We start from the raw sequence: 24392 nt of genomic DNA, 5'->3' as shown, positions 1-24392 counted from the left end.
TCCGCCGGGGCGCAGCGCTGCGCGGGGCCATGCGGGGTGTGCGCGGCGCGACGCTGGCGCTGCTACTGGCGGCGGCGCTGGGGCCGGCGCGGCCGCACCCGCAGTGCCTGGACTTCAAGCCGCCGTTCCGGCCGCCTCGGGGCCTCGCCTTCTGCCGCCGCTACGCCGAGTTCGGCTGCTGCGACCTGCGGCGCGACCGCGCCCTGCTGCAGCGCTTCTACCGCCTGAGCGCCCGCCTCGACGGGCCCACGTACGCCGCCTGCGCCGGGCACCTGCAGGACCTGCTCTGCCAGGTGAGGCGCGGCCGCGGCTGCCGGGGCTCTGCGCAGCGCAGGGAGTGTGGGTTAGTTCCCGGGCCCGGGCAGGGGTATATGGACCACCCCCACAGGCGCATCAGCCGTGGCGTGAGTGCCTGGGCACAGGCACGGGGCCATTGGCACACATGGGTACGTTAGGGATCAGTGCAGCAGCCTGTGTGCTTCCAGGCACTGTCAGGAGTGACTGTCCATCATCAGGTGTCCCAGTGGACTTCTTGTCCTTTGGCAGGAATGGGGATCTTGCTCTGCTTTAGTTTATGAGCAGCAGTGCTCTGAGATGGGTATATGGGCAGTTGCAATTTTCAGACATCCCTCACTCTCCCATGGCTGGATCACGGGACCTGGTGAAGACACCCAGGAGGGGACCCGTCTGCACAAAACGTGTTCCTTGTTACACCCAACTCATGGGATCAAGTGGTTTGGGTTTGGTACTGGGTTATAGCATCTTGAGTCGGTTTTAAGCCTGTGCCAGTTGCTAACAGTCCTGATGATGGCTGCAGAGTAATGTGTGAGGATGTGGCCTAGAAACCTCCGTGGTGGCCATCCTGCATAGGGAAATTACCACTCAGGGCTAATGTTCTGTGGCCAGATGGCCCCTTTCCATATCTGCTTCCAGAGATTTGACTTCTATTTCACCTCACATTGGTTTGGAAGCAATAACCTTTGAATATGTTCCCAAAACAAGAGGTGTCCAAAAGTCCATTTGCAGATAGGAAGCCAGTTACCAGTGCATGCTAAGCACTCCTCCTGCCTCTGGAAGCAATGGGTAAGTCTCTTGTACATCAGAAACCTGACCATTGAAAATTTGTTTAGAATCAGTGAAATATTTCAGTGTGGGAAAGTGATTCACTGGGATGTTCTGAGGAGCTCAGTGCATCACCAGCCCAAAGCTGCAGACCCCCACTTCTGGCCAAGCAAGCATGAAATGGAAGTCCAGGCATTGCAAGCACTCCAAAACACTCTGTTTCCATTCATTCATTATAGGTACAATTTATATCCTAGACCTGAATCAATAAGTGGGTTTCCGTGACTTGTTCAGCACACTTCTGTCTCTCATACATCACATAATTTGTGATTTCTCTCAAATGTGATCAATTTTGACAAGTGGCTTGGCTTGTACTTGTGCTGAGAATTCCTACCTTCTCTGAAACTCTGATTTACTACATGGTGCTGTTTCTGTTCCTTGTGGAAGGGCAAATGGAAGACCAGAAAAACATCCTTCACTCAGTGCTGCCCATGATCCCCCAACCCCAAAATCCCCCCCACCCAGAATCAAGCTGGGAGGATGCCTTTGGCCATGGGGGAGAGGAAGGCTGCAATGGGACATACACCCTGCCTGCCCCATGGCTTTGACACCCAGGGCAGCAGGCCTCACAGGAGGTGTCTGGATGTGGATTATTGCACAGTGGGATACAGGACACCAGACTGTGGGAGAGCAGGTGCCTTGTTCTGCTTCTTGGGGAAAAGCTTGCCTAAAGGCTTGAGTTTCCAGGTGGAAGTGGACAGGGAATGTCAGGGATTACGTAAAAGTCAGGCACTGAGGAGTCCCATTGCCTTCTTTGGGCTGATAGCAGCAGTAGATAAGCTGTTGTTTGATGTGGGTGTTTGTCCAGATTCAGACTGCAGTTCTTCAGAGCAGTAGCTGCTTCTGAATTCCTGAAGCAGTTAGGATGGATTTGGCTAACTTGTCTCCATGTCACTTATTTTATTTTCTGATGAGTTATTTTCATAGTGTGAGCTTGTTCCAGCCCTACTGAAGTTACTGAACATCTGCCCATCAGTTCCTTGATTATCATAGATTAAAATGAATGAGTAGACAATGCCATTTAGAAATGAGAATGCAGATCTATTAGTGATGCTTGGCTGTGTCTGAGTGTAGAGTTGCATGGTGTTTTGAGTTAGTGAACTGACATGATGTGAAGGATGAAGGACCACAACATTTGCTTCAGAAACAGAGAAATTCAGGATCAGGTGCCAGGCTCCATCTCTTGTGGAATAAAAGTTGGAAAATACTCCACATATGACTGGAAAATACCCCAGGCACAAGCTTGGGTACTTGTGTGATGGACATCTGAACATCACTGCCAGCATAATGCTCCTGTAAACAGACGTATACTACCAGGGATGTGGTAAGGGGTGAGGAAGTTATCCACAACTGCTGTTCAAACACACCTGAGGCTGGGCCCACAGCAGTAAAGGGACAGGGAAACCATACCACTGTGCTGTTTTTAATGCCAGTGCTGAAGCCAGGACATTGCTTTATAATGCATAAGATCACTGTGTTGTGCTTTGTTAAAGGCTTTCAGAGAACCAAGAGCACCCCAGTAATCAACCAGGGGGCTTCCTCTCTCTGAGTGTGAAACCTCCCTAGGCAGCAACAGACTGAGCTCCCATCCAGCCCTGCCTTCCTAAAAGCCCATTCTGTCTTGTTTCAATTTATCTTCTAAGGCCAATTTTTCAGTCATAACAACTGCATGGGCAAATGCTCTGGCTCTTTCTGTCCCTGGCACACCTCGTGTAACTGAGCTGAGTGCTGTTACCCAATCTGCCCGTGTAATTTCAGTGTTTTGTGTCACGCTCAATCTCCTTTTTAGTACATTAATTGCTGCTCATTTGAACGCATAATAACCTTCATTTTGCAATGAATGGCTTGACATTCCAGGAGGAAAGCTTATTGTGCACTAATGATCTGTTATATGGCCTCTCAGTTTATTATGGTATGTAATGGAAAATAAAATAAAAATTAAATATTGTGTGTACTTATCAGCTAATTTAAATACTTCCGCGTCTCAGATGTTGTATCTTTTCAGCTATTGAATAGTATAATAATCTGCATCAAGAAATAGCTCCCTATAGGTTTAGAAACAGCTCCCTATTTTTTTATTACTCTTTTTTTAACTGAGCTGGTTTTGCTTAGGTGAAATGCCAGCTAGGAATTAAAAAATGTAGAAGTTATTCAAGAGGGATAGCTTCTCTTCCGCCCTTTCTTGCCTCGGTTATTTACTTATCCCTATGAAAATAACTGAGCCTTCACAGAGTCATATTGTGCTGTTTGAAGAGCACTTTTGAGATGATTGTTGAGAAGATGCATTGCAACTGGAAAATATTATGTGCTTATTACAAGGAAAAGCCCTTCCAAAGCAGTTCTTTTGGCCAGTTTGTAACTTGCACACAGTTTTACTGGATTTCAGCTTTTTACGTAAGGAAAATATGTCTGTAGGAGTTCTCATAGTGGAGAATACAATGAATTGTGTCAACTTGATTCAGTCCTTGGGTAGATTTCCAAGGCTGCACCATGCATAAATGAGGGTTGAGCCACAGTCGCTGCCGGTGCACCTTGCCTGGACTACAGCCGTTTGGTGTTCACTGCCTGAAATCCCGTAGCCTGAGCGCTCTCTGCAGAACTTGGTGACCAGTGTCATGATTACAAGATACATTTCACTACTTATAGTCAGGTATATAGCTGTCTGTAGGCAAAGATCCACTAGCAGAGGCAGGTGGACCCCAGCAAGGATGGGATCTAGCTTCCTTTTTATCAGAGTGTCTGCAGTGATAGCATCCCAGGCTAGGTGCACTGTGCAGTACAAAGGACGGGCATCCTTCTCCTCTCCTCCTACACTTTCTCATCCTGCTCCTTCCAACCTGCAAATCGTACCTGTGTTTGAGGTGCATGTCTGGATTATCAGATGCTGAGGTATGAAAGTCACAGATTTTGGCCCTGCAGACCTTTCCTTTTCCCTCCGCGTCCTGGAGATGCAGGACCTGAATCTTCTTAGCTAACTCTGAGGTTTTGCTTCTGTGCTGTGATCAATCTGCTCATTATTCCACAGAAGAAGTCAGAGCATCCAAGAGAAAAGTCTGGTTTTCCCCAGTACAGTCCACTGGGGTGATGTAGCAAGATATGTGGCATTGCTGGTTTTCTTGAGTTAGTGCTACGTTTGGAGTAAATGAGTAACAGCATGAGGAAGCCAGCTTTTACGAGGAATATTGAAGCTCATTTCCGTGAATGCTGAGATAAACCCCCTTTCTATGGTCTCTTCCTGTGTTAATTTATCTTCAGAATAAACTACAACGTATGTTGTAATTAAGGTGAAATTTCTCCAATTAGTGTTGCTGCTCAGCTGTTTCAGATCTGGTCCAAGAAATTGCTTGAGGCTTTTTCTCTGTCCCTCTAGGAATGCTCTCCCTATGCAGCTCACTTGTACGACGCCGAGGATCCCTCCACCCCTGTGCGGACGATACCAGGACTTTGCCAGGACTATTGCCTGCAAGTGTGGCAAAAATGCCGCTCCATTTTTCGCTATCTCTCTGCAGACCAAGAGTTAATTGCGTTGGAGAATAATGTGGCAAAATTCTGCCGCTACCTGTCCTTGGAGGACACAGACTACTGCTTCCCACACCTGCTGGCGAACCAGAACCTTAACCAAAACCTGGGGTTGGTGACTGCTGATGCAGAGGGCTGTCTCCAGCTTTGCCTCATGGAGGTTGCCAATGGGCTGCGCAATCCTGTTGCGATGGTGCACGCCAACGATGGCACCCACAGGTTCTTCATTGCGGAGCAGGTTGGCCTGGTGTGGACCTACCTCCCCAATCGATCCAGGCTTGAAAAGCCATTTCTGAATATCAGCGAAGCCGTACTTACCTCACCTTGGGAAGGAGACGAGAGAGGTTTTCTAGGTATTGTCTTCCATCCTAAATTCAAATTTAATGGTAAAGTGTATGTCTACTATTCAGTTGAAGTTCATTATGAAGAGAGAATCCGAATCAGTGAGTTCAGAATTTCTCCTGCTGACATGAATGCTTTGGACCATGGTTCTGAAAGGTATTGTACACACGTTTCTCTGGCAAATGTATGTAAGATCTCAGAGGGCAGCTTGTGCATTTTTAAAGGTTATTATTGAATGAGGTTTATTTAGCTGAATATTGTTCTTGCATTCTAGTGTGTTAGCATATTAGTTCAAGTCTGTTTCTAGCATATTCAGACAGAGAATACACGTGTCCTCCATGGATGAGCTGCAAGTGCTCAGGGATAAAACATTTACATCTCTCAGTTTTTCTGTGTCAGCAGATTTAACTGAACATTGTTTAAACATTGATTGCGGTTAGTATTTTGGAATCTGATTTTTGGTTGGTGCTTTTTTGGTATTGTGATGATTACCCTTTAAAATGGACTTCTGCAGCGCATGAGTGAAATTCATTCCAAAGGTTACTAAATTCAGTATGAACAATCTCAGTGATACTGGACCAAAGATGGATTTGGGCCCGTATTTCTTTATCTGAATGACAGCTCAACCCTGTGATATTACTAATTTAATATAAAATTAAATAAAATGCAAGCCACTATGTTGTTGCTGAGTGCATTTTGATTGGAAATTTCATTTGTTTGAGTCTGATCCTGTGACTGAGCCACATTAATATGCACAAATAATAAGAGATTTGTTTGTGTAGCAAGTGTATAGATTTATAACCGCATAATAGAACCACTGTTTTAAGAGACCCTTGAATATTATGTTAACATTTTTCTTTGCTAGATGGGTTGTATTAGAGGCTTTCCAAGTACTCAGCAGTGGATGATTCTAGCTCAGAAATGCATGTAGCCTAATGATGAAAAGAGGATGCTGACTTATAAAGAAATTACAGTGTAAGCAGTACTGTAGATGACAGGTAAGGGGAACTGAAACATGGTCCTCAGGAAAGCAAGTCCAGAGCTTAAATCTGCGGAGTCAGGGCCCATGAGCTCTCTTATTAAAAAATCCTCAGGCTCTCCATTTGTAACATTTTCTGTACTTGTTTAGCCAATGGTTAGTACGGCAAAAGCTTAAGAAAACAAAATTGTGGTCCGGTTGTGCTTGTGTAGGCACAGGTCCCACTGACTTCACCCTGAGATGCTGCCCAAGAGGGAGCTCAGGCCGACATGTGGTGTGCATTGCCATAGCAGCAAGGCGTGTGTCTGTGTGTCCACAGATTTCTGCTTCATGTGTTTTGTTTTCTTCTGTCTTCTTTGGAAGGTTGAGAAGGATTCATCTTTGTGTCCATATAGGATCCTCCTGGCTCCTGCGGCTGGAGTCTGTGCGCGTGTGCACAGTTGCCTTAACTCAGAGGTGGTGACATTTAGCAGCAGGAGACAGTAATTACATAGTTGGGTTCCTTCCCACAATTTGCAATCTGATCATGATTGTAGCTATCAGTACTTTCAGAAGGGGAAAAACCTGACTAAAAATGAGGTGGATAAGTGATTATTCTAATTAGGTTTTGCAGCTATTAAGAGAAACTGCCAGCATGAAATCCGGACTTCTTTAGAAGCTGGAGTAAAATAAACTTTAATTATTATACCTAGGAACCTCCACTGCATGTATTTGTGGCTTTACCTTTCTATAAAGTTATACTTTATGTATTTCACCCTTTTCTTACTATGAAAGGAGTGCCAGGTGTATGAAATAAACATAAAAGTAAGAGTCAGTTTGGATTCAAAATTAAGGTAAAGGTTGTTGGTACTGCTTTGAATAACCTTTGTCAACATGTTAATTTGTTGGTGGGGCTCCTTTTAACCACTCTTTAAATTCATGAAGCCCTGTGTAATTATCATTTAAGGATTCTTCTTCTTTAAGAGTTTAACTGTTCCTCAATGTTCGAAAAGTTTTAGGTTTGTCTTGAAAGCGCCTGTCAGGATGGTGCCAAATGCTGCACAGATGTGCACAGACAGGAGTCCTTTCTCTTGCAGTTTACAATTGGATTTAATCTGAGATGACTTTTCTTTAAAAAAAAAAAAGAAAGTTTAATAAGGGGAAGGAAGAATCAGAGGAAAAGTATGATTAATTAAAAATATCTTCTGTCATGTGACTTCCCAGATTTTCCTTATTGCTCAACTTGGCATTTCTGTAATCTGGAAAGTATGTACAAATTATTTAAGGTTAGAAGATCAGCTATGCCTAAGCAAAATGTAGTAATGTGGATATGGAGGAGTTTCCATCAAAACAAATCTGTTCCTGATGTGTCAACACTGGTGTTGCTCTGCCTTTTGTTTAGGGCTTGTGCAATAGGTAATGCCTCCTCCCTGTTTTCATTTAGGATAATCCTGGAAATAGAAGAACCTGCTTCCAACCATAATGGAGGAGAGCTGCTTTTTGGAGATGATGGGTATCTCTATATATTTACTGGAGATGGAGGCATGGCTGGAGATCCTTTTGGGACCTTTGGAAACGCCCAGAACAAGTGAGAGTGGACCCATCCCTATGGCAGCTCCACAGGGTGTAGTGGGTCTTGGGAAGTCAGTGCCGCTTGAAGGCTTACACTTATTGAGATGGTTGTTTTTCCAGGGATGCTGAAAGACTTGTCTTTTCCCAAATAAGAACAATGAAACCCTAGACATCCCCAAAACCCCACCTCTGATGGTTAACCAGGGTCTAGTTTTATTTCTTTATTTTTTCCTTTCCTTTATTCTCCCAATATAGATCAACTCTGCTGGGCAAAGTGCTGCGGATTGATGTAAACAACAATGACCGTGGGCCTCTGTACCGAATCCCTCCTGACAACCCTTTTCTTAATGACCCCAAGGCTCGCCCTGAAATCTATGCGTATGGAGTGAGAAACATGTGGCGCTGCTCTTTTGATCGGGGCGAGCCTCACACCAAGGAGGGGAAAGGACGGCTCTTCTGCGGGGACGTGGGGCAGAATAAATACGAGGAAATTGACATCGTGGAGAAAGGGAAAAATTACGGCTGGAGGGCGAGGGAAGGGTTCAGCTGTTACGATAAAAAGCTTTGCACCAACTCTTCAATGGGTAAATAGACGTGCTCTCAAATTAACTGCGCCTCCCGCTGTGCAGTTTTCTGCACTGTCATTTTTAATTCCTGCCCTCAGAGCCTGGCTGCCTGATGGAAAACATACTTTTTTTTGAGATGTAAACCTCTATTGTCTCAGGCTAGAAGGAAACTGACTTGGGGATAAATACTGAAAGTCCAAATGTCACCAGTTCTGAGTTAGGAGGAAAAGGAAACACGCTAGCTGTTGTTTTTCTAGGTGATCTGTGTTAGTCAAATTCCTTGGTGATTCTGTGATTCAGGAGAGCAATTTAATGTTTTCCACATAAAATAAGCTTCCCTGCAGAAGTGAGAAGAATTTGGAGCAATTGTATTTTTCTCCATGACTCAAAAGTAGTGTCCTTATTTTTTAAAGAAGAAAGGAACATATTGTGTAAGCTGGTCGAACAGTATGCGCACTGCCTGCTTTGCAGGCAGCTGAGTGTGCAGTGTATTTTTGTTTCTTTTAGCAATGCCAAAAAGGAAAACCTTATTGCTTTCTTTTCACTTTTGAAACCTGGATGCAGGGTACTTGCCGGCTGGCTAAATTCCAGGGCACGTGTGAAGTCAGACTGTATTGTATTGCAAGGTCTGACGTGACCACATCTTGTGCTGGAGCATCTCCCCTAAGATTCAGGGGGCCGTAGGCTGGCACTGATTTGCACTAGCCAAGATTCTGATATTTTTTCTCTTCTATGTGCTATGTGGTGTTGTTTGACTTCCTTTTATTAACTTAGTTTGACTTCCTTCCTTTTATTAACTTAGCTGCAAGTACAGTGGCAATGATTGTTCTTTATAGAAACTTGGAGCACAGGAAGTAGATTTTTTGCACCATCTTTGCTGAAGCAGTTGTCAGGGAGCTTGTTCAGTGCTCTCCTGTGTGACAGTGCCTGCGTGAGCATTCATGGGAGGCACTTTACTGGCATCTCCAGGGATTCAGAACAATTTCTGATGCCTTTAGAGACACTTTTGTTAGAACAGTGAAATGTCACAGCCCCTTTAAAATGGTAAGTACAGCTGAAGTGTAGAAAACACCTGCTTTAGATGAAATGCCCTGGTGCAGGTTCCTCTCTGGCAGAGCTGCTGGATTTGCTGCTTGAAGCGTATCTCCTACACCAGCAGGATGAGGAGGGGTGAGTACCACGAGGAGATACCAGGAGTTCCAAAAGAAAGGGGAAGAAGCCTCTAATGGAGACTGTCAAAATCAGGGCATCCCCCTCTGTTTTGCCTCTGCCTTGTGTTTTAACTTATATTTTACAATTAATATACCAGTACTACATTTTGCCTGCACCATACCATAAATATTTGATGGTCTTTTCAGGTTAAGCTCCTCTGTCAGAGAAACAGAAGCTATTCGTGCTGACATCTGACATATCTTTTCATCAGTGCCTGCAGTCTGGAGTTACCTGTCTCTATTTTGCCATTTCATCCCTAAAACAAAGCTGCATTGAGCAAACATCTCCTGCATGAGTGCTGTGACTCTAAGTATAACCTCCAGATTCATAGCAAAACCAGCCAGCCTGTGTAGAAATGGGCCAGAAGCTGCACTAACAGAGCTGGGTTGTAGGGGGTCGAGAAGGGCTCAGGAGGACAGTGAGGTGTCTGGGTGATAGCACTTGGGCTTACCAGGGGTTCAGCTTGTATTGCAAATGAAACACTGACCAATCTCGCTTAGCTAGCTTGGCTATGGTTAGCACAGCCAGCTGGGCTATCAAACGTGGTCCTGAAAAGGTGAAAATCAAACTAAGTATGACTCCATTGGCACTTCATTTGTATCGTGCTAGTTTCAGACCTGTCTAGATAAGCAGCTGTTCTGCATCATGTAAAACAAGGTACGTCACAGATCTTTTCTCTCCTACAGATGATGTGCTTCCAATTTATGCATACCCACACAAAATGGGGAAATCAGTTACGGGAGGCTATGTCTATCGGGGTTGTGAGTCTCCAAACCTGAATGGCCTGTACATATTTGGTGATTTTATGAGTGGGTAAGTAAATACTTCAGATACGCTGTGCCCTCAGCCAAGCTCCTCCAGTGACATTACACCTGTAAGTGCACATGCAGTCTAACAACTGAGGCCATGCTGCTGCTTGCTGGTTGGAAGCACCGTGCAAAGCCTGACTGCTCATTCCAGAGGGTTCACGTGGCATGTTTTACATAACCCTTATTCCATGGTGCTGTGCATTCCAGCAGCCCTCGATGTCGCTGATCCACATTGTGCCAGTACAAATAAAAAGGCAATGATATAATGTTCATTTAAAGTCCTGGACGTGGTGTAAAAAAGCATTCAAATACATCCTAAAACTCCCCAGATGATCTGATGCTATGTTTCCAGACACTGAAGAAATAGAAAGAAACAACTACATTGTCTGGCAGTGAGTCTGGTGAAGACCTATGGTGAGGCAGGCATGAGACTGCCTTGTTTCCCCCCAGCAACTCTGCCTTTGCCACATCTGCATCTCCCAGGTCTCCCGCCTGCAGTGCCTGCGCTGCCTGCCCTGGGTGATGCATTGGTCCTGGGTGGGAGAGAGGTCACAGAGCTGCAGCGAGGCCAGGCACTCTGTGTATCTGGCAGCATCTGCCTCCTCCCCAGTAGTCTGATATCCCTTAAACCTTCCCCTATTGTGTTTTCATGTGCTTGTGTTGCCCTAGAGAGACAGGGTCTTGTGTGGGCATATACTTGTTTCAATATTAACTATCCTTTGTTTTTGAGGAGCTGCAGTTCCTGTTGCAGCTGATATGGGTAGGAAGCAATAAAGATGCTTCCAGCTGTCCTCATTAATGTTCATAAATCATATTCTTGGTTGTGTTGTGGAAGTGTTCTTTTGCCTTGCAGACGCCTGATGTCTTTGAAGGAGGATCATGCTACTGGAGAGTGGCGGTACAGTGAAATCTGCATGGGGACGGGACAGACTTGCATGTTCCCTGGGCTTATCAATAACTATTACCAATACATCATCTCCTTTGCTGAAGATGAAGCAGGTAATTCTCTAACTTTGTCACTCTGAATGGTGTGCTTGTCTCTTCTCTTCAGAGGGAAACACCAGAGAAGGGGTCAGAGAAGGCTTCTGGGTGGGGAGTAGAGCATGGTGGAGAGGCAAAACACGACCCCTTCAGTCTTTAAAAGGCATCTCCCAAATATCAAACCAAAGTTACAATCCTAATTTTGAGGCCTGTGTGCCAGGCAGTGCCTGCAGGGGGAACTGGAGAGGCACATCGCTCGGCGCTGGGGCTGGATGTGCTGTTGCCCGCAGACCTACCCTCTGCGGGGACTGGGAACGGGGGAGCAAATACCATAAAGCACAGCTTAGAAAAGAAACCTCAAGGTGCCATGCCCTCGGGAATGCAGGCCCTGAGAAGATGATACCCAAGAGAAAGAAAGTCTGTGCCTCTTGGCTAGTCAAGGAGGCTGTTAGTGTTTTTAATAGATACAGGGAAGCAGATGTAATGAACAGTAATTATGAACCCACTCACCCGGGCCTGGAATATTTGTACCTCTTGAGGAGAAACAGAATGAAAACTCTATGCTATGTCTCGAGTGTAGGCATCTGCAAAAGTCTGCTTAAGTCCATATTTTATTAGTGCCAGCTGGGATTTTGCCTTGCATAGGGCTGAAGGATGCAGTCTCAGTGGTGCTTTGCATAGCTGTATTTTTTAAGACTGGAGAAATTTTTCTTTCTAGAAGGGAGATGCTGTGATTTGAAAAGGAGAAAATAAAGACTCCTGGATGGAGGGAAAGCTGGTGGCCTCTCCCTTTGGTCATACAAGGGTTGGTTAATTGCCCAGCCCTGCAGTGGGGCAGGCAGAGCATGCACCCCTGGCTGGCGATGGCAGCAGGATGAGCCCTGCACTGTTTAGCCCCATTGCTGACTAGCCTTGTGTGTGACTTGGCAATGTAGGAGTTGATGTTCTGCCCTGCTGTGGGGAGGTCTTGGCTCGTGGTCACAAGCACCTGTGTCCAGAATGCCCCAGTTTTTTAACATCTGTGTTTCCTGCAGATAACGTTAGGTGTGGATGACTCACAAACAAAACATCCATTGCATGCCATATAAATGCAAATTTTATCACGTAAATGCAAACCATCCAGATTAAGTATTAGCTCAAAAGTTTGGCTTTGGAATTCTGTCTTTTGGGGAGGTAAATATATTTCCTTTAATGGTTAATGTTCAGGGAAGGTAGAGCTGCTTCACAGTGCTGTGGTGAGGTGGCTGTCTTACCCGAAAATCAGAATAACTTAGCTTAAATCAGCTTTACGCCAATTCAGAGGGCTGCTAAGTGCAGCATCAAGCTGTTAATTGCAGCCCTTGCTCATGCACGTGGTGAGCACATCTCCCTCATCCTGCACCAGTGGGCAGAGTATGTGCAAAGGGGGGCTAAAACCCTGCTACCCTTCTTCTGTCCTGTGCTTTTGTGGTTTGCACAAGCACAGTAATGCTGAGTGGAAGTTGGGGCAGGAGTCTGTTCTCAGACATAGTTATTTGCCTTGTGTTTGCTTTATTATAATGGAAAAAAGTCTGTTGGTAACAGCTTGGGGAGGTTGCTTTATCTGCAGTGAAGAGTCTTCTCTTGCACCTTTATGGTGTGCTGGGAATCTTGGGGTTTACACAGCTTGTCTTTTACAAGTTTGCTTTAACAAGCTTTTCTTTACAGAAGTGTTTGGTTTTTGGGGTTGTCGCTCTGATGAATGTTAATGTGGCTGGTGCACTGGATGTGTTTATGCGGCTGGGGACACCTATATTTTTGGCTCACTGCACAGCCATTATAAAGCCAGCAGCCCCATCCCCTGGCAGCTGAAGGCGTTGGGGACATCCCAGGCACTGTGCTATGTATGTGGGGCACACGTGTGACAGCCTGTGTGCTTCATGGCCTGAGCATCCATATTTCTGCGTGGTAATTTCCAGGAAAGAGGGGTGGGATGTAAACCACCCATCACTGCACCGTAAGATGCAATGACAAGTGTTTCCCACCACTGTTCGCATCAAGGCTGCCTGTGGCCTGTGGTTAATGGAGCTCACCAGAAAAAGGAAGAAACCACCCAGGGGTTGCTGGGGTGCTGGGAGGAGCTCAGCCCAGGGCAGCGCAGGAGAGCAGGGAGGAGGAGGGGGGCTCAGCAGCCAGCACCCGCTGCCACCAACTATCCACACCTTCTTTTGCCCACTCTGACCCCTCTGCTCCTTCCCCTCTTCCCATTGGGGTACCCATAGGACACCCAAAGAAATCTGCCTTACTAAGCAGTTCTCTGTTGCTTCCTTTTCTTCTTCTTCTTTTTTTTTTTTTTTTCTCTTAAAAAAGAATATTGGAAGTGTATTTTTTCTTTCTGGTTCTTTTCATTGCACTGCTCAAGAGCTTGGGATGGCAGAAGGAAAGGAGATTGCCGGAGGGACTGCTTATCCCAGTGTCACCTGCACAATGGGAGCAGAAGGATAGAAATGCAGTTAAGAGAAAATAAGTTAAATAAATGGTGGTGGATATTGTTTGGATGAAAGCCAAGCCCTACCCATGTGGCTTGACAGAGCTGTGAGACAGAGCCAAATGCCTTTCATGTGAGATACACCTCACTTTGTGAGCGTGCTAGAGAAAGCAAAAGCAAAACCTTGTTCTCCTGTAATTCACCCCAAAGGAGCGCTTCATCCAAAAGAGCAGAAGACAGTGTGAGCATTCTTAATTTCCTTTCATATCATTTTGGAAAGGGAATTCAGGGTTTGGCTGTTTTGCGAAGTTAGAGGGCACAGATCAGACTGAGATGACAGCAGAAGTGTGGACAGCTGAACCGGCAGTGGAAACTTGTACAAATAATATTTCATGACAATATGTAAAAGCTCCCACTCACTAAGTGTGTTTTATGCCACTGGACTGCAGATGAACTCTCACTACAAACCCAGACACAAATCTGTCTAATTTCCCTTGGTAGCCAGATCCCCACATTGTCCCACGTTTCGTGATGCTCTCTGACCTGTGATGCAGAGTTGATGCCTTTTTGCTGTACAGGATAGAAGCTCTGTGGAGAGTTTTCATGCCTGTGTCTGTTTGCTTTCTATCTTTTTCCCCAGGGGAGCTTTACTTCATGTCCACCGGCGTACCAAGTGCCACGGCTCCCCATGGAGTGGTGTACAAAGTGGTGGATACCTCTAGGTATGAGATGCTCTTGTTGCAAAGCCAGAGTGTGGTGCAGTGTGTCCAGATGTGGATGTGATGAATGATGTTGACTGAATAACTATCTCTCCTCTTATGCTGGGCCCTTCTGTGAAGCTTGATCAAGGAATGGCTGGAGCAACCCATTGTGGGTCTGCTTTGCTCCTGCAGTTGTGGGGGTCTACACTTGTTATGGGGCCTCTTGGCGTTATATGGGTTGGGAAATTTGTTCCTGAAATCTAAGGGAGGTGTTTTGTCCTTCTCAGGCAAAGTTTCTCTAGACACACCAGAGGACTGTGCTGCCATTCAGCGAGACCTGGACAGGCTGGAGAGTTGGGCGGGGAGAAACTTGATGAAATTTAACAAGGGCAAGTGTAGAGTCTTGCATCTGGGGAAGAACAACCCCATGTACCAGTACAGGTTGGGGGTTGACCTGCTGGAAAGTAGCGAAGGGGAAAGGGACCTGGGGGTCCTGGTGGATAGGAGGATGACCATGAGCCAGCAATGTGCTCTTGTGGCCAAGAAGGCAAATGGCATCTTAGGGTGCATTAGAAAGGGAGTGGTTAGTAGGTCAAGAGAGGTTCTCCTCCCCCTCTACTCAGCCTTGGTGAGGCCGCATCTGGAATATTGCGTCCAGTTCTGGGCCCCTCTGTTCAAGAAGGACAGGGAATTGCTTGAAGGAGTCCAGCGCAGAGCCACAAAGATGATTAAGGGAGTGGAACATCTTCCTTATGAGGAGAGGCTGAGGGAGCTGGGTCTCTTTAGCTTGGAGAAGAGGAGACTGAGGGGTGACCTCATCAATGTTTACAAATATGTAAAGGGTAGGTGTCAGGATGATGGAGCTAGGCTTTTTTCAGTGATATCCAGTGATAGGACAAGGGGCAATGGGTGTAAACTGGAGCATAGGAAGTTCCACGTTAACATCAGGAAGAACTTCTTTACTGTAAGAGTGACAGAACACTGGAACAGGTTGCCCAGGGGGGTTGTGGAGTCTCCTACACTGGAGATATTCAAGGCCCGCCTGGACAAGTTCCTGTGTGATGTACTGTAGGTTACCCTGCTCTTGCAGGGGGGTTGGACTAGATGATCTTTTTAGGTCCCTTCCAACCCTTGGGATTCTGTGATTCTGTGATTCTGTGATTCGTGCCCCAAAGGAGGCAGTTTTTCCTCAGGGTGTTTTTTCTCAGTTCCTCTCCATCCTTTGTAGGCAGCTGCATCTCCTGTAAGAGCCCCATGCACAGGAAGCTGACCTGCAGCATGACCTGCAGTGCTTTCTTGAACAAGCCAGCACTTAATGTCAAAAAGTACATTATTTTTTGTATATCAAAGAGGGAAATGGCTTGGACAAGGAAAGAAGACCATTGTTACACCTTCTGGATCCTGTGTGTGCATATCTGAGACCGGGCAAGGCAGGGAATAACTGTGTTTTATGGGAAGATTTATAACTGTTTTTTCCATCTTACTATTTTTAAGCGTTACTATTGTTGGCTAAACACCAAACTACTTTCAGCCAGATGTGGAGAGTGAGACTTTTGTAGCTTTTATGTTGTTTTTGTTTTTAATGGATTACATTTACAGCTTTAGCTATCTGAGCACTTTGAACAAAACCCCTTGTCTGGTTTTATGTCGGAACCAGACTCCAAAGTTAAGCAACCCTCAGAGCTGCTGCGTGTTTTCCTCTGACTCTTCTCTGTCAGGAGCATTTTCCATTATCTAACACAGTGGCAGAGTTCCTGTAAACTGTGTATTAAGAGGCCGGTATTACGCAAGGTTTGCAAAATTAAAGCAGAAGTCAAAAACAAGTCCAAAGTTTATAAAGAAGTTTCTTTCATGTGCAGAGTACAGAAAAAAATCATAAAAGTAGGGAACATCCATGTGTCAGTAGTAGAGAGAGAAGCTCTTGCCTTCCACAGTAATACAAAGGCAAACAATCCTAATTACAAAGGAGTTACACCCTCCAAATGCAAACATCATGCATTTTTGAACCAGTTTGAAGACCTCTAAATACTGAAGAAGTCTGAAGATTAACAAACAGGAAAAGTGATGATGAACTGGATGTAAGTTCTCAGAAGTGAGATACACCTCCATGGCAAACCATACTACGAGGGAATCTCTGTAGGAGACAGAGCTCTTTTGTGAAACTAATGCATTTTTGGTACTTCTTTAGTAGTAGCTAGCCTTTTGTCTGGGCTTTATGTATGAATAATAGCGTGTTATTTTGCTTCTCTGAAGACAGTCAGAAAACTTGCATACACGTGAACTTTATGTCAGATGTTCAACGTATGCTGCAATATTTTGTTTCAGTTGTAATTTTTATGTTCAGTTTGATTAATCTTTCTGTAATGCTTGAACCTGCCAATGCTTTATTTCCTTAATGGATTTGGCAATGGCAAGTGAAAACACAGCCAGAGGACTCCACTCCCTTGTGAATATTTGGACTTTGATCAATGCAGAGATGTGATTGTTTAATTATGTTTTCTACTGTAAGAGATTACTTGGATCATTTAAACAGACATCATTTTTTTCCCCAATGAACATTACATTCTTAGAAAAACAATGGGAAGCGAAGACTGTCAATGCCAGGAGAAAGGAATTAATTGTGCACTCTACGTGTCGCTTTTCTCACAGGAGAGCACCACCAGGAAAATGCCGAATTGAGCCATCACCAGTGAAAGTAAAAAGCAAGCGCATCCAGTTTGTGCCAAAGGAGAGTGAGTGTCACTATTGCTGTTTATTACCGGTGCATGTTAGCTGGCAGTAAATACAAACTCCAGGCTCGTACTATCTCTGTGTGTGTGGAGACCACCCAGAACTTCACTCTTCAGAGTATCCTCAAAGTTAATTCTTACCAGCTGCTTTTGGATCAGAAGAGTTGGTTCAAATAAGGCATAACATATTTCCCCTCTCCTGGCTATGTGAAATCTCTGTAGTTTCTGCCCCTTTTCCCTTTTCCATGCTACATCATACCTGTTTCATTACCCACCAACTTGGTTTCCCTGTAATTGTTTCCATAGTGAGATACTGTCTGTGCTCAATGGCACTTTTCAACGATAAGTGATTTTTTGCTGTGCCTTCAGGTAGTGAGGAGCACTTCAGGAGCTGAAGGATATGATGGCTAAAGGGTTGGGAAATAGCTCATTGAGCAAGATGAGAGCTGAATCATTGTTAGATGTGAGAGAACATAGGATGAGAAAACACTCCCGAAAAAATTGAAGGGATCAGCCATTCAGGTGAACTTTTGGCTTATCCAAACCCTCCAGGGCTTTTTGCTTGCTTCATACTGAATGAAGTATTTTACTGCTAAAGCTGGAGCACTCGATGCTGCTGAATCTGCAGCAAGACAAGTACTATTTATGTTAAGTGCAAAAACTTAAATACACTATTAGGATCTCAGAATTAGATTAGGCAGCGTCATCTTTCTTTTCCCCTGTGCATTTTATTTACACACATAAGTCCCTAGGAAGCGCTCTAACAACTTTGTCATGAAATTACTATTACTGTAGGAACTCAAATGGCAGAATACATGATTTAATTTTAATAACATTCATCATCTTACGCTGCATTTGAGTCATTGAGAGTTCCTACAGCTTTGACTTCAGCTAGGAATTATGGCACTCAGCACCTTGCAAGATTAAGTCTTTAAGGTGGAACAAGATCTAAGGCAAATTATTGACTGCTGACGTGTCTGAGCACTCACCACATCTTCAGAAACATTCTCCTTTGCAAGCTGTGCATGCAGTTTCCAAATGTTAGTTACCTGGTTTGTGTTCAACAGTTTTTGTCTCTGCTTATGCGTTGTTCTCTATGCAAGTCCTAAATTCAGATTTTTGAACTGTACATACAACTAAATCTTTTGGATTTGTTTACAAGGTAGTTTTCATCATAAAGTAAAACTTAGAAACGGTGGGAGAGAGTCTGCTAAGCGTCTCAAGAACTAAATTCATTTTTAGGTGAAAACCAAGCATGAAAAATTTGATTCAGAAGCATGCAAGCAAGGATGTGTAACTGTAAATATTTTGCTCTTTTGGTTAGTGTTTAGTATGAATGCAATAGAATCACTAAAGCATGTGGCTTGCATTAGCAGGGTAAGTGCATTTGCTGGAAGTATATCTAATAAATAGCTTAATGAAGAGTAATATATAATAACAACTTGATTCAGTGCAGTGAAAAGCATTCCCAGGTGACTACTAGCTTTCATGCAGTCCTACATACTGTTATATGGGTTCCAGGATTTTAAACTGCTTTGCCAGATCAGGCTCCAACAACTGAGGTGTACACAGGTAGGGCTTTCATATCTATTTATTGCCTTTAGAACCTCAGTTTCCAAAGAAGGGAAATCTTTTCATGCCACAAATACAATTTCTCTCCATAGAGTGCCATTTGGAAAAACTGGACCACTGCAAGGGTTTGTCTTTTGGGGATAATAGATATAAAGCACAAATAAGACAGTCATATTTTTCCCTTGTCTCAGTACTACAAAGCACACGATGAATGAGAACGGGTAAATCTAGGATATAATTCAAAAAGTTGTGATGTCTTTGCAAATATCTCTGACACTTCCCAGCTCAGTTGATTGTTATTCTGAACAATTCTGAATTGCTTCTTTCTGACAAGGAAAAACTTATTTTTATGCTAAAAATAGAGCGCATGTGAATAAGCAAGTCCTGTAACGCCTGGAAACTGTGACAGCAAAGAATTTTCAGCTCTTCAGAGTTCAAGACTCTTTTATTTTTGTTATATGGAAGAAAAAAACGCAACTCCAAATCCTGTTTTATGTGTTGTCCTGGCAACTCCGTTCCCTTTGCACATTCCAGTTGCCAGAGAGAATTGATTTTGAATGTTCCTGATTTCAGCTCCTCTGAATAAAGCATCTGACCCAGTGGGGAGGCCAGCGCTCTTGTCTGGTAATGATCCAATCATTAGTAATGAAGAGAAGGGCAGAAACAGCGCTTGTCTTCAACATGCTTTCAGCAGTGGAGAAGGGTATGGTGGGGAACTCCGCTTCTGACTGTGAAACTCCAGTGCCCACCCTTTAATGGCCAGGCTGAGGTTTTGCCAATAAACTTCTTGAAAGAGGCTTGCTTGTTGGCATTAAGCCCTGCAGCCCTGTCTGCTAACTAAAAGCAGCCGACATTTTTTGCTGGGGAAATACTGGTTCACCGGGAGCACTGTCACTTCTCAACAGGATCAAGTAAGCAAATTCCAAGAAACAAGTAAGGCAAAAATCAGTGCTGGTTTTATGTAGTTGTCCTTACATGTTGTCCATAGAGGGACAGACTCATGGTTTCCTGGTTTTTTGTCCCAACAGAGCTGATTATGAAGACACCAACACCACGTCCCCGGCTGAAGGCCATGACCGAGGCCCCACGGGGTGGCAGGCCAGACCCCGGAACCCCCCGCACGCCGTCTGGGGACTGGGTGGCACAAGTGCCACCACCACCAGGGAACCGAAGCAGGACATCCACCACACCAGCACCGAGCGGCAGGGCCTCCAAGCCCAGGAAGGGAGCAGAGAGGAGAGGACAGCGCAGGAAGAAGAAGCCCCCCAGCACGGCCCCACCACTGCAGAATGGTGCCGTACGGTTGATGCAGCAGCAGAACCACGGCCAGAGCTGGGGCCGGGTGGAGGTTTATATTGATGGAGAATGGGGCACAGTGTGTGACGATGGCTGGAGCTCGCTCGGCGCCGCTGTGGTGTGCCGCCAGCTGGGCTTCCCCTACGTGGTGCGGGCCAGCAAGAAGGCAGAGTTTGGGGAAGGGACCTCCCTTCGCATTCTCCTGGATGATGTCCAGTGCTCTGGGCAGGAGAAGACGCTACTGGAGTGTGCCCATGCCGACATCGGCACACACAACTGCTCCCATGAGGAGGATGCTGGTGTGGTGTGCAGCCGGGAGGAGGTGGCAGACTGGTGACAGAGAAGCTGAGGAAGACAGCTGAGGGACTTAGAGCATGTCACTTTCTTGCCCAACACCCTAAACCAGCGCCAGTATTGAGGAGGGTGTGCCCTGCCTTGAGGATGCTGCATGTGTTTGAAGTAATCTTGTGCTTTTCTTCATGTTCATCCCCACGCATCCGTCTTGGAGGGAAGGAAAAAGTAAAATGAAGCAGTGACTTGAGTACAGTGAGGGCAGGCACTGTGTTTCTACCCCAAACATCAGCCATTATTGATTACAAAAGAGATACATCCTGTTTGCCTTTCGCTTTCTGAAATACAGCATTTCCCAGCTGTGCTTCCCAATGTTTTGCCAAAAACAGATTCCCAAATGACCCTGTACCACTCCTGCAGAAGTGTTTGTGTTTGGCTTGCTTAGCCACCCGCAGCTCTGAGTGGTGGTTTCTAACTATGCATAAATCTGTGCCTTCCTTTGCAGAATACAAAAGTTGATTTTATTAATTTTTTTAACTTTCCATGCACTAGTTTAAAGGAAAATGATTCCTCTGATGTGCTTTTTATTGGTATAGGCCTACGGGTCATCAAAGGTGACTGTGTCTAGGCAAAATCAGATGAATTCGAAAAAGTCATTGCATACTGCCTGGAAAATGTCTCTGCAGTTCACACTAGCCTAAGTGAAAAGAAAATCTGGCCTTTGTTACATGAACAGGATCGTTTTCCAGTTTAACCCTGAAGATAGTTGTACGTGTTTCCTCGCTTCCCAAACATTGTGAAGCCAACATGTTTTTGCACTCAGTTTTCACAGGTGCGAATAACTAGACAAGAGGTAACGCACTGGGGCAATAATCTGGTAAGATTTACCTCCTTTTAAAGGATATAAAAAATTGCAACACAAAAGTAATTTTGTCTGAAATGTGTTTTTTACCTGCGTGATGATTGGAGACAAGCATTCTCCTCTTGTCGTCTCTCTGCATTTGATAGCATTTTGCCTAGGTTTTTTTTCCCCTCTTGTAATCAGGATAGGTTTTATCTTGCTGCTTACACGAACATGGGAAAAACAAAATGAAATAAATGTAAAATGACTAGTGCACCCAGAGAAGTTCACAAGCAAAACCTAGTATGTAAAGCTCTTACTGTGGATATTTACTTCAGTTCCTTGATTAACTGTTCTCTTCAGCCTAAAACATTGATGTATAAAGTAGTAAGTTTGTTTTAAGTATTTTTTCTGAACTTTCTTATATACTTATTAAATATTTCTTGATATTAAAGAACACCTTCACTGTACAAAACCAGACAGTGAAAAAAATGCACTGTCTCCCTGCTTCTTATGAAGTATAAAGTGGAGAACAAACATACAAAGTGCCTTTTGCAAAGTCCTGCTCATTTCATTGGGAAACCTGCAAATGCCATCAGGCACCAGACTGTCATTAGGCTTTTCCCATTGCAGTGAATGTGCAAATGCTTTTGTTTAAACTGCAGAAATTCACTTCAGGCACATCAAAACATTCAGGGAACAAGAGAGTCCTTTGTAAATTCTTCTGTTAAAAGAGTTGGCACCTGATGAGCTGACGGGACTAGAGCTCTGGAAGAAAATGGAAAGCAGAGATACAAGCTTTCTTCTTCCAAATTCCTCTTCCACTTCTTCTGTCTCCTTAGCCAAATTTCATCTAGCTCTAGCTGTGAGATTTTAAGGAGAATCTTGGTCATAGTTATGCTTAAAAACTTCTGGGTAGAAAAAAGGCCTGCGCAACAGAAGTTACTCTTAAGGAATTGAGATGATTTAAAGATACCTGCCATAGACAGGCAGTATCTGGTGACAGCGAAAGGCATATGGAAACCAGCCCACAAGGCTTTTGCCATTGGCAAGAGCAAGCTGTACTGTGGCTTGGCTGGTGGCAAACATGGAGCTGTACACCCCTGTGTTTGTTGACAGTGTTCCACAGGGGAAGTACTTATCAGCATAGAAAGAGACAAAACTTGTAAATAAGTTGGGTTTTTTTTTTTCTCTCTTAACCCTTCTCCCAGCCTACACTGAGTGGGGAAAGCATTCAAGCAGGAGCATGCCAGTTCAGTACGCATGGATGTGTGTGTGTTTGTGCCTGCCAGCTCAGTATGCTGCTATGATGCTGGGAAGATATTTCTGACCATCATGGTCCCTTCCAAGCTTGAAATATATCTGTTCTAATGCTGGTATTTGTCAGTCTAGTTCCTTGGTATTTAAATAATGAGCCTGTACTATTTAAAGCACGGGAGTACATGTGCATTTCAATACCTGATATGTCATCTGCTGTTTAATAGGATTCTTATTGATAGCTTTTTTATTTGTTTTAAAATGCACTTACATACCAGGATGTCACACAAATTCAGCTTTAGATAAATTAATAAACCCTGCTGATACATTTGAACATGCCAGTATTCTGTGTGGATGCTGTTTCAGGATAAAGGTCTTAAAATAGCCCAAAATAATGCTGGTTACCACAGTGTAGCCGCCCTTCTGCATGTGTTATGTGGCAGTCCCAGATCTTGTCCAATAGCGATATGGTTTATTGCCTTCTCTCTTGATTCACCTCTGTGACTGAGACTGGAGCATCTGCATTTTTCCTTGCAGTTTTCGTTTCCTTATGTTAGCACAGGTACATCACACACAGGATGAAGTGTATCTCTAAAGGAACAATGTAGTCCCAGCCTTGCTACATCTTTTTCTCTACCTCCAAGGCAGAGTAGCTCTGTGTGAAGTGCAAGGGTTTTTTTTTTCTCTTACATTGCTTCTGGTACACAGCAGCCAGCCTGAGCACCACCCATGCTGTGTTGCAGTCTGTGGTATAGACATTATCTTCAGGCCAAAATAATTTGAATTTAACCATGTTCTTTCCAAGACATCCAAAAGACAAATCCTCCCACATGTATCTATTAAAAAAAAACCTTTATATCTTGCTGTCAAAGCAATGGAGAGATAGATAGTGAAATAAGTAGGGTGATGCAGTGGGGATGTTCATTCAGATGCTGGCAAAACCCTTCTGAGTGCTGTGCCCTGGATGGAGCAAGCCATGAGGACATCCCCCATGCTGGGGAAGCTTGGGCTCTGCCCTGCTTCCTTGTGACAGATTGCAGGGTATGAATAGCATGAGGCACATGTATCACATTACTGAGCACAGCAGCCTGCAATTAAATGATGCTGAAGCCATGACTCCAGTTCAGAAAGCGCAGCGGTGGCACTGTGGGCAACACTGGAACCGTGAGCAGACATGAGCCTGGGGGCACAACTTCGCATGCTGCCAGGGTGTTTCTCCTGCCTTCATCTCTCCTACCAGCCTCTCCTCCACCTCTCACCAGTCACACCTTCATGCTGGGCCTCAGTATGGCCAAGGGAGAACAGCAGCTCATATACTGCTGCCCCACAGCCCAAACCAAAACACTCCCAGGAACACACTGAGCAAAGCCTGCCTTTTCTTTAACCTGTTAGCATTGATATGGTTGTATGGGGTGGGAGGTCCACAGTACAAATCCTTCCTGCTGTGCATTTGCTCAGCCCAGCACTCTTTGGTTGTGGTGAACATAGAAATTCAGAAGTGCAGAGGAGAAAACCAGTCACAACGTATCAATATCCAAGCCTGCTTTTCCTCTCGGAAAGATGCCAGTAGACCTCTTTAAAAGGTCAGCTCAGCATGTGAGATGAGTTGGCCCCCTTAGATACTTTCATACACAAACACATATTTTTCTATATGAAAAAAGATGTAAGCATCATTTGATAACTAATAACTGCATTCCAAATTTCAGTTTTAAGAATTCACAGTTTTTCCTCTGTGAACAAACAAGACCTCAAACCCACCTGATGTGTGTCCATACCTTGTTGCCTTGTACATGTCTTTCCCAGTGTTTTCATATCTAGACTTTACCCTGGGGCACAGGTGCAGCAACAGAACTGCCTTGAGCAACTTCTTACTGTAGTCAGAAAAGTAGCTACGATGGAAGCAGCAATCACTCCTTAACAATAATGTAGTAAATAGGGATGCTATTTTTAAAGAAAAAAAGTAAGGCTCTAGTGTTCAGCCAGCTGTAAGCACTGACATCAAGGAGCTTGTTCCTCAGGGGCATTAGCTGTTGGCAATGACTAAACCCTTGGACTGTTTTCTTTATTATTAACCATCTTGCCAATTACTTGCCCACTCCATGCTGGAAAATCTTACTGACTGAGAAGGATCAGGACCTCAGTGTACATGAGCTGGGTGACAACTGATTCAGTGTGAAA

The 24392-nt window shown here is 44.7% G+C and overlaps 1 protein-coding gene across 1 annotated transcript; it reads left to right on the top strand.

Annotated features, from left to right (window-relative positions):
• Positions 1–22548, top strand: HHIPL1 (HHIP like 1). The gene is made up of 9 exons (XM_065685392.1): positions 1–293; positions 4493–5139; positions 7386–7529; positions 7769–8097; positions 9978–10104; positions 10954–11099; positions 14168–14249; positions 16878–16960; positions 19558–22548. Exons 1-9 carry the CDS (start codon positions 30–32, stop codon positions 20160–20162), a joined length of 2427 nt encoding a protein of 808 aa, XP_065541464.1. The 5' UTR covers positions 1–29; the 3' UTR covers positions 20163–22548.
• Positions 22549–24392: the final 1844 nt, after the last annotated feature.

Source organism: Lathamus discolor, chromosome 6 (assembly GCF_037157495.1).
Source record: "Lathamus discolor isolate bLatDis1 chromosome 6, bLatDis1.hap1, whole genome shotgun sequence".
Taxonomy (NCBI): Eukaryota; Metazoa; Chordata; class Aves; order Psittaciformes; family Psittacidae; genus Lathamus; species Lathamus discolor.
The sequence above is the reverse complement of the archived record's forward strand: the minus strand, read 5'-3'. Positions and strand labels throughout refer to the sequence as shown.

Bases quoted from the DNA above. Each gene is read 5' to 3' on its own strand.
- HHIPL1 (XM_065685392.1), top strand. From the start codon at position 30: ATGCGGGGTGTGCGCGGCGCGACGCTGGCGCTGCTACTGGCGGCGGCG. The intron at 11,100-14,167 runs GTAATTCTCTAA...CTTTTTCCCCAG, and splicing joins CTTTGCTGAAGATGAAGCAG to GGGAGCTTTACTTCATGTCC. The intron at 14,250-16,877 runs GTATGAGATGCT...CTTTTCTCACAG, and splicing joins AAAGTGGTGGATACCTCTAG to GAGAGCACCACCAGGAAAAT.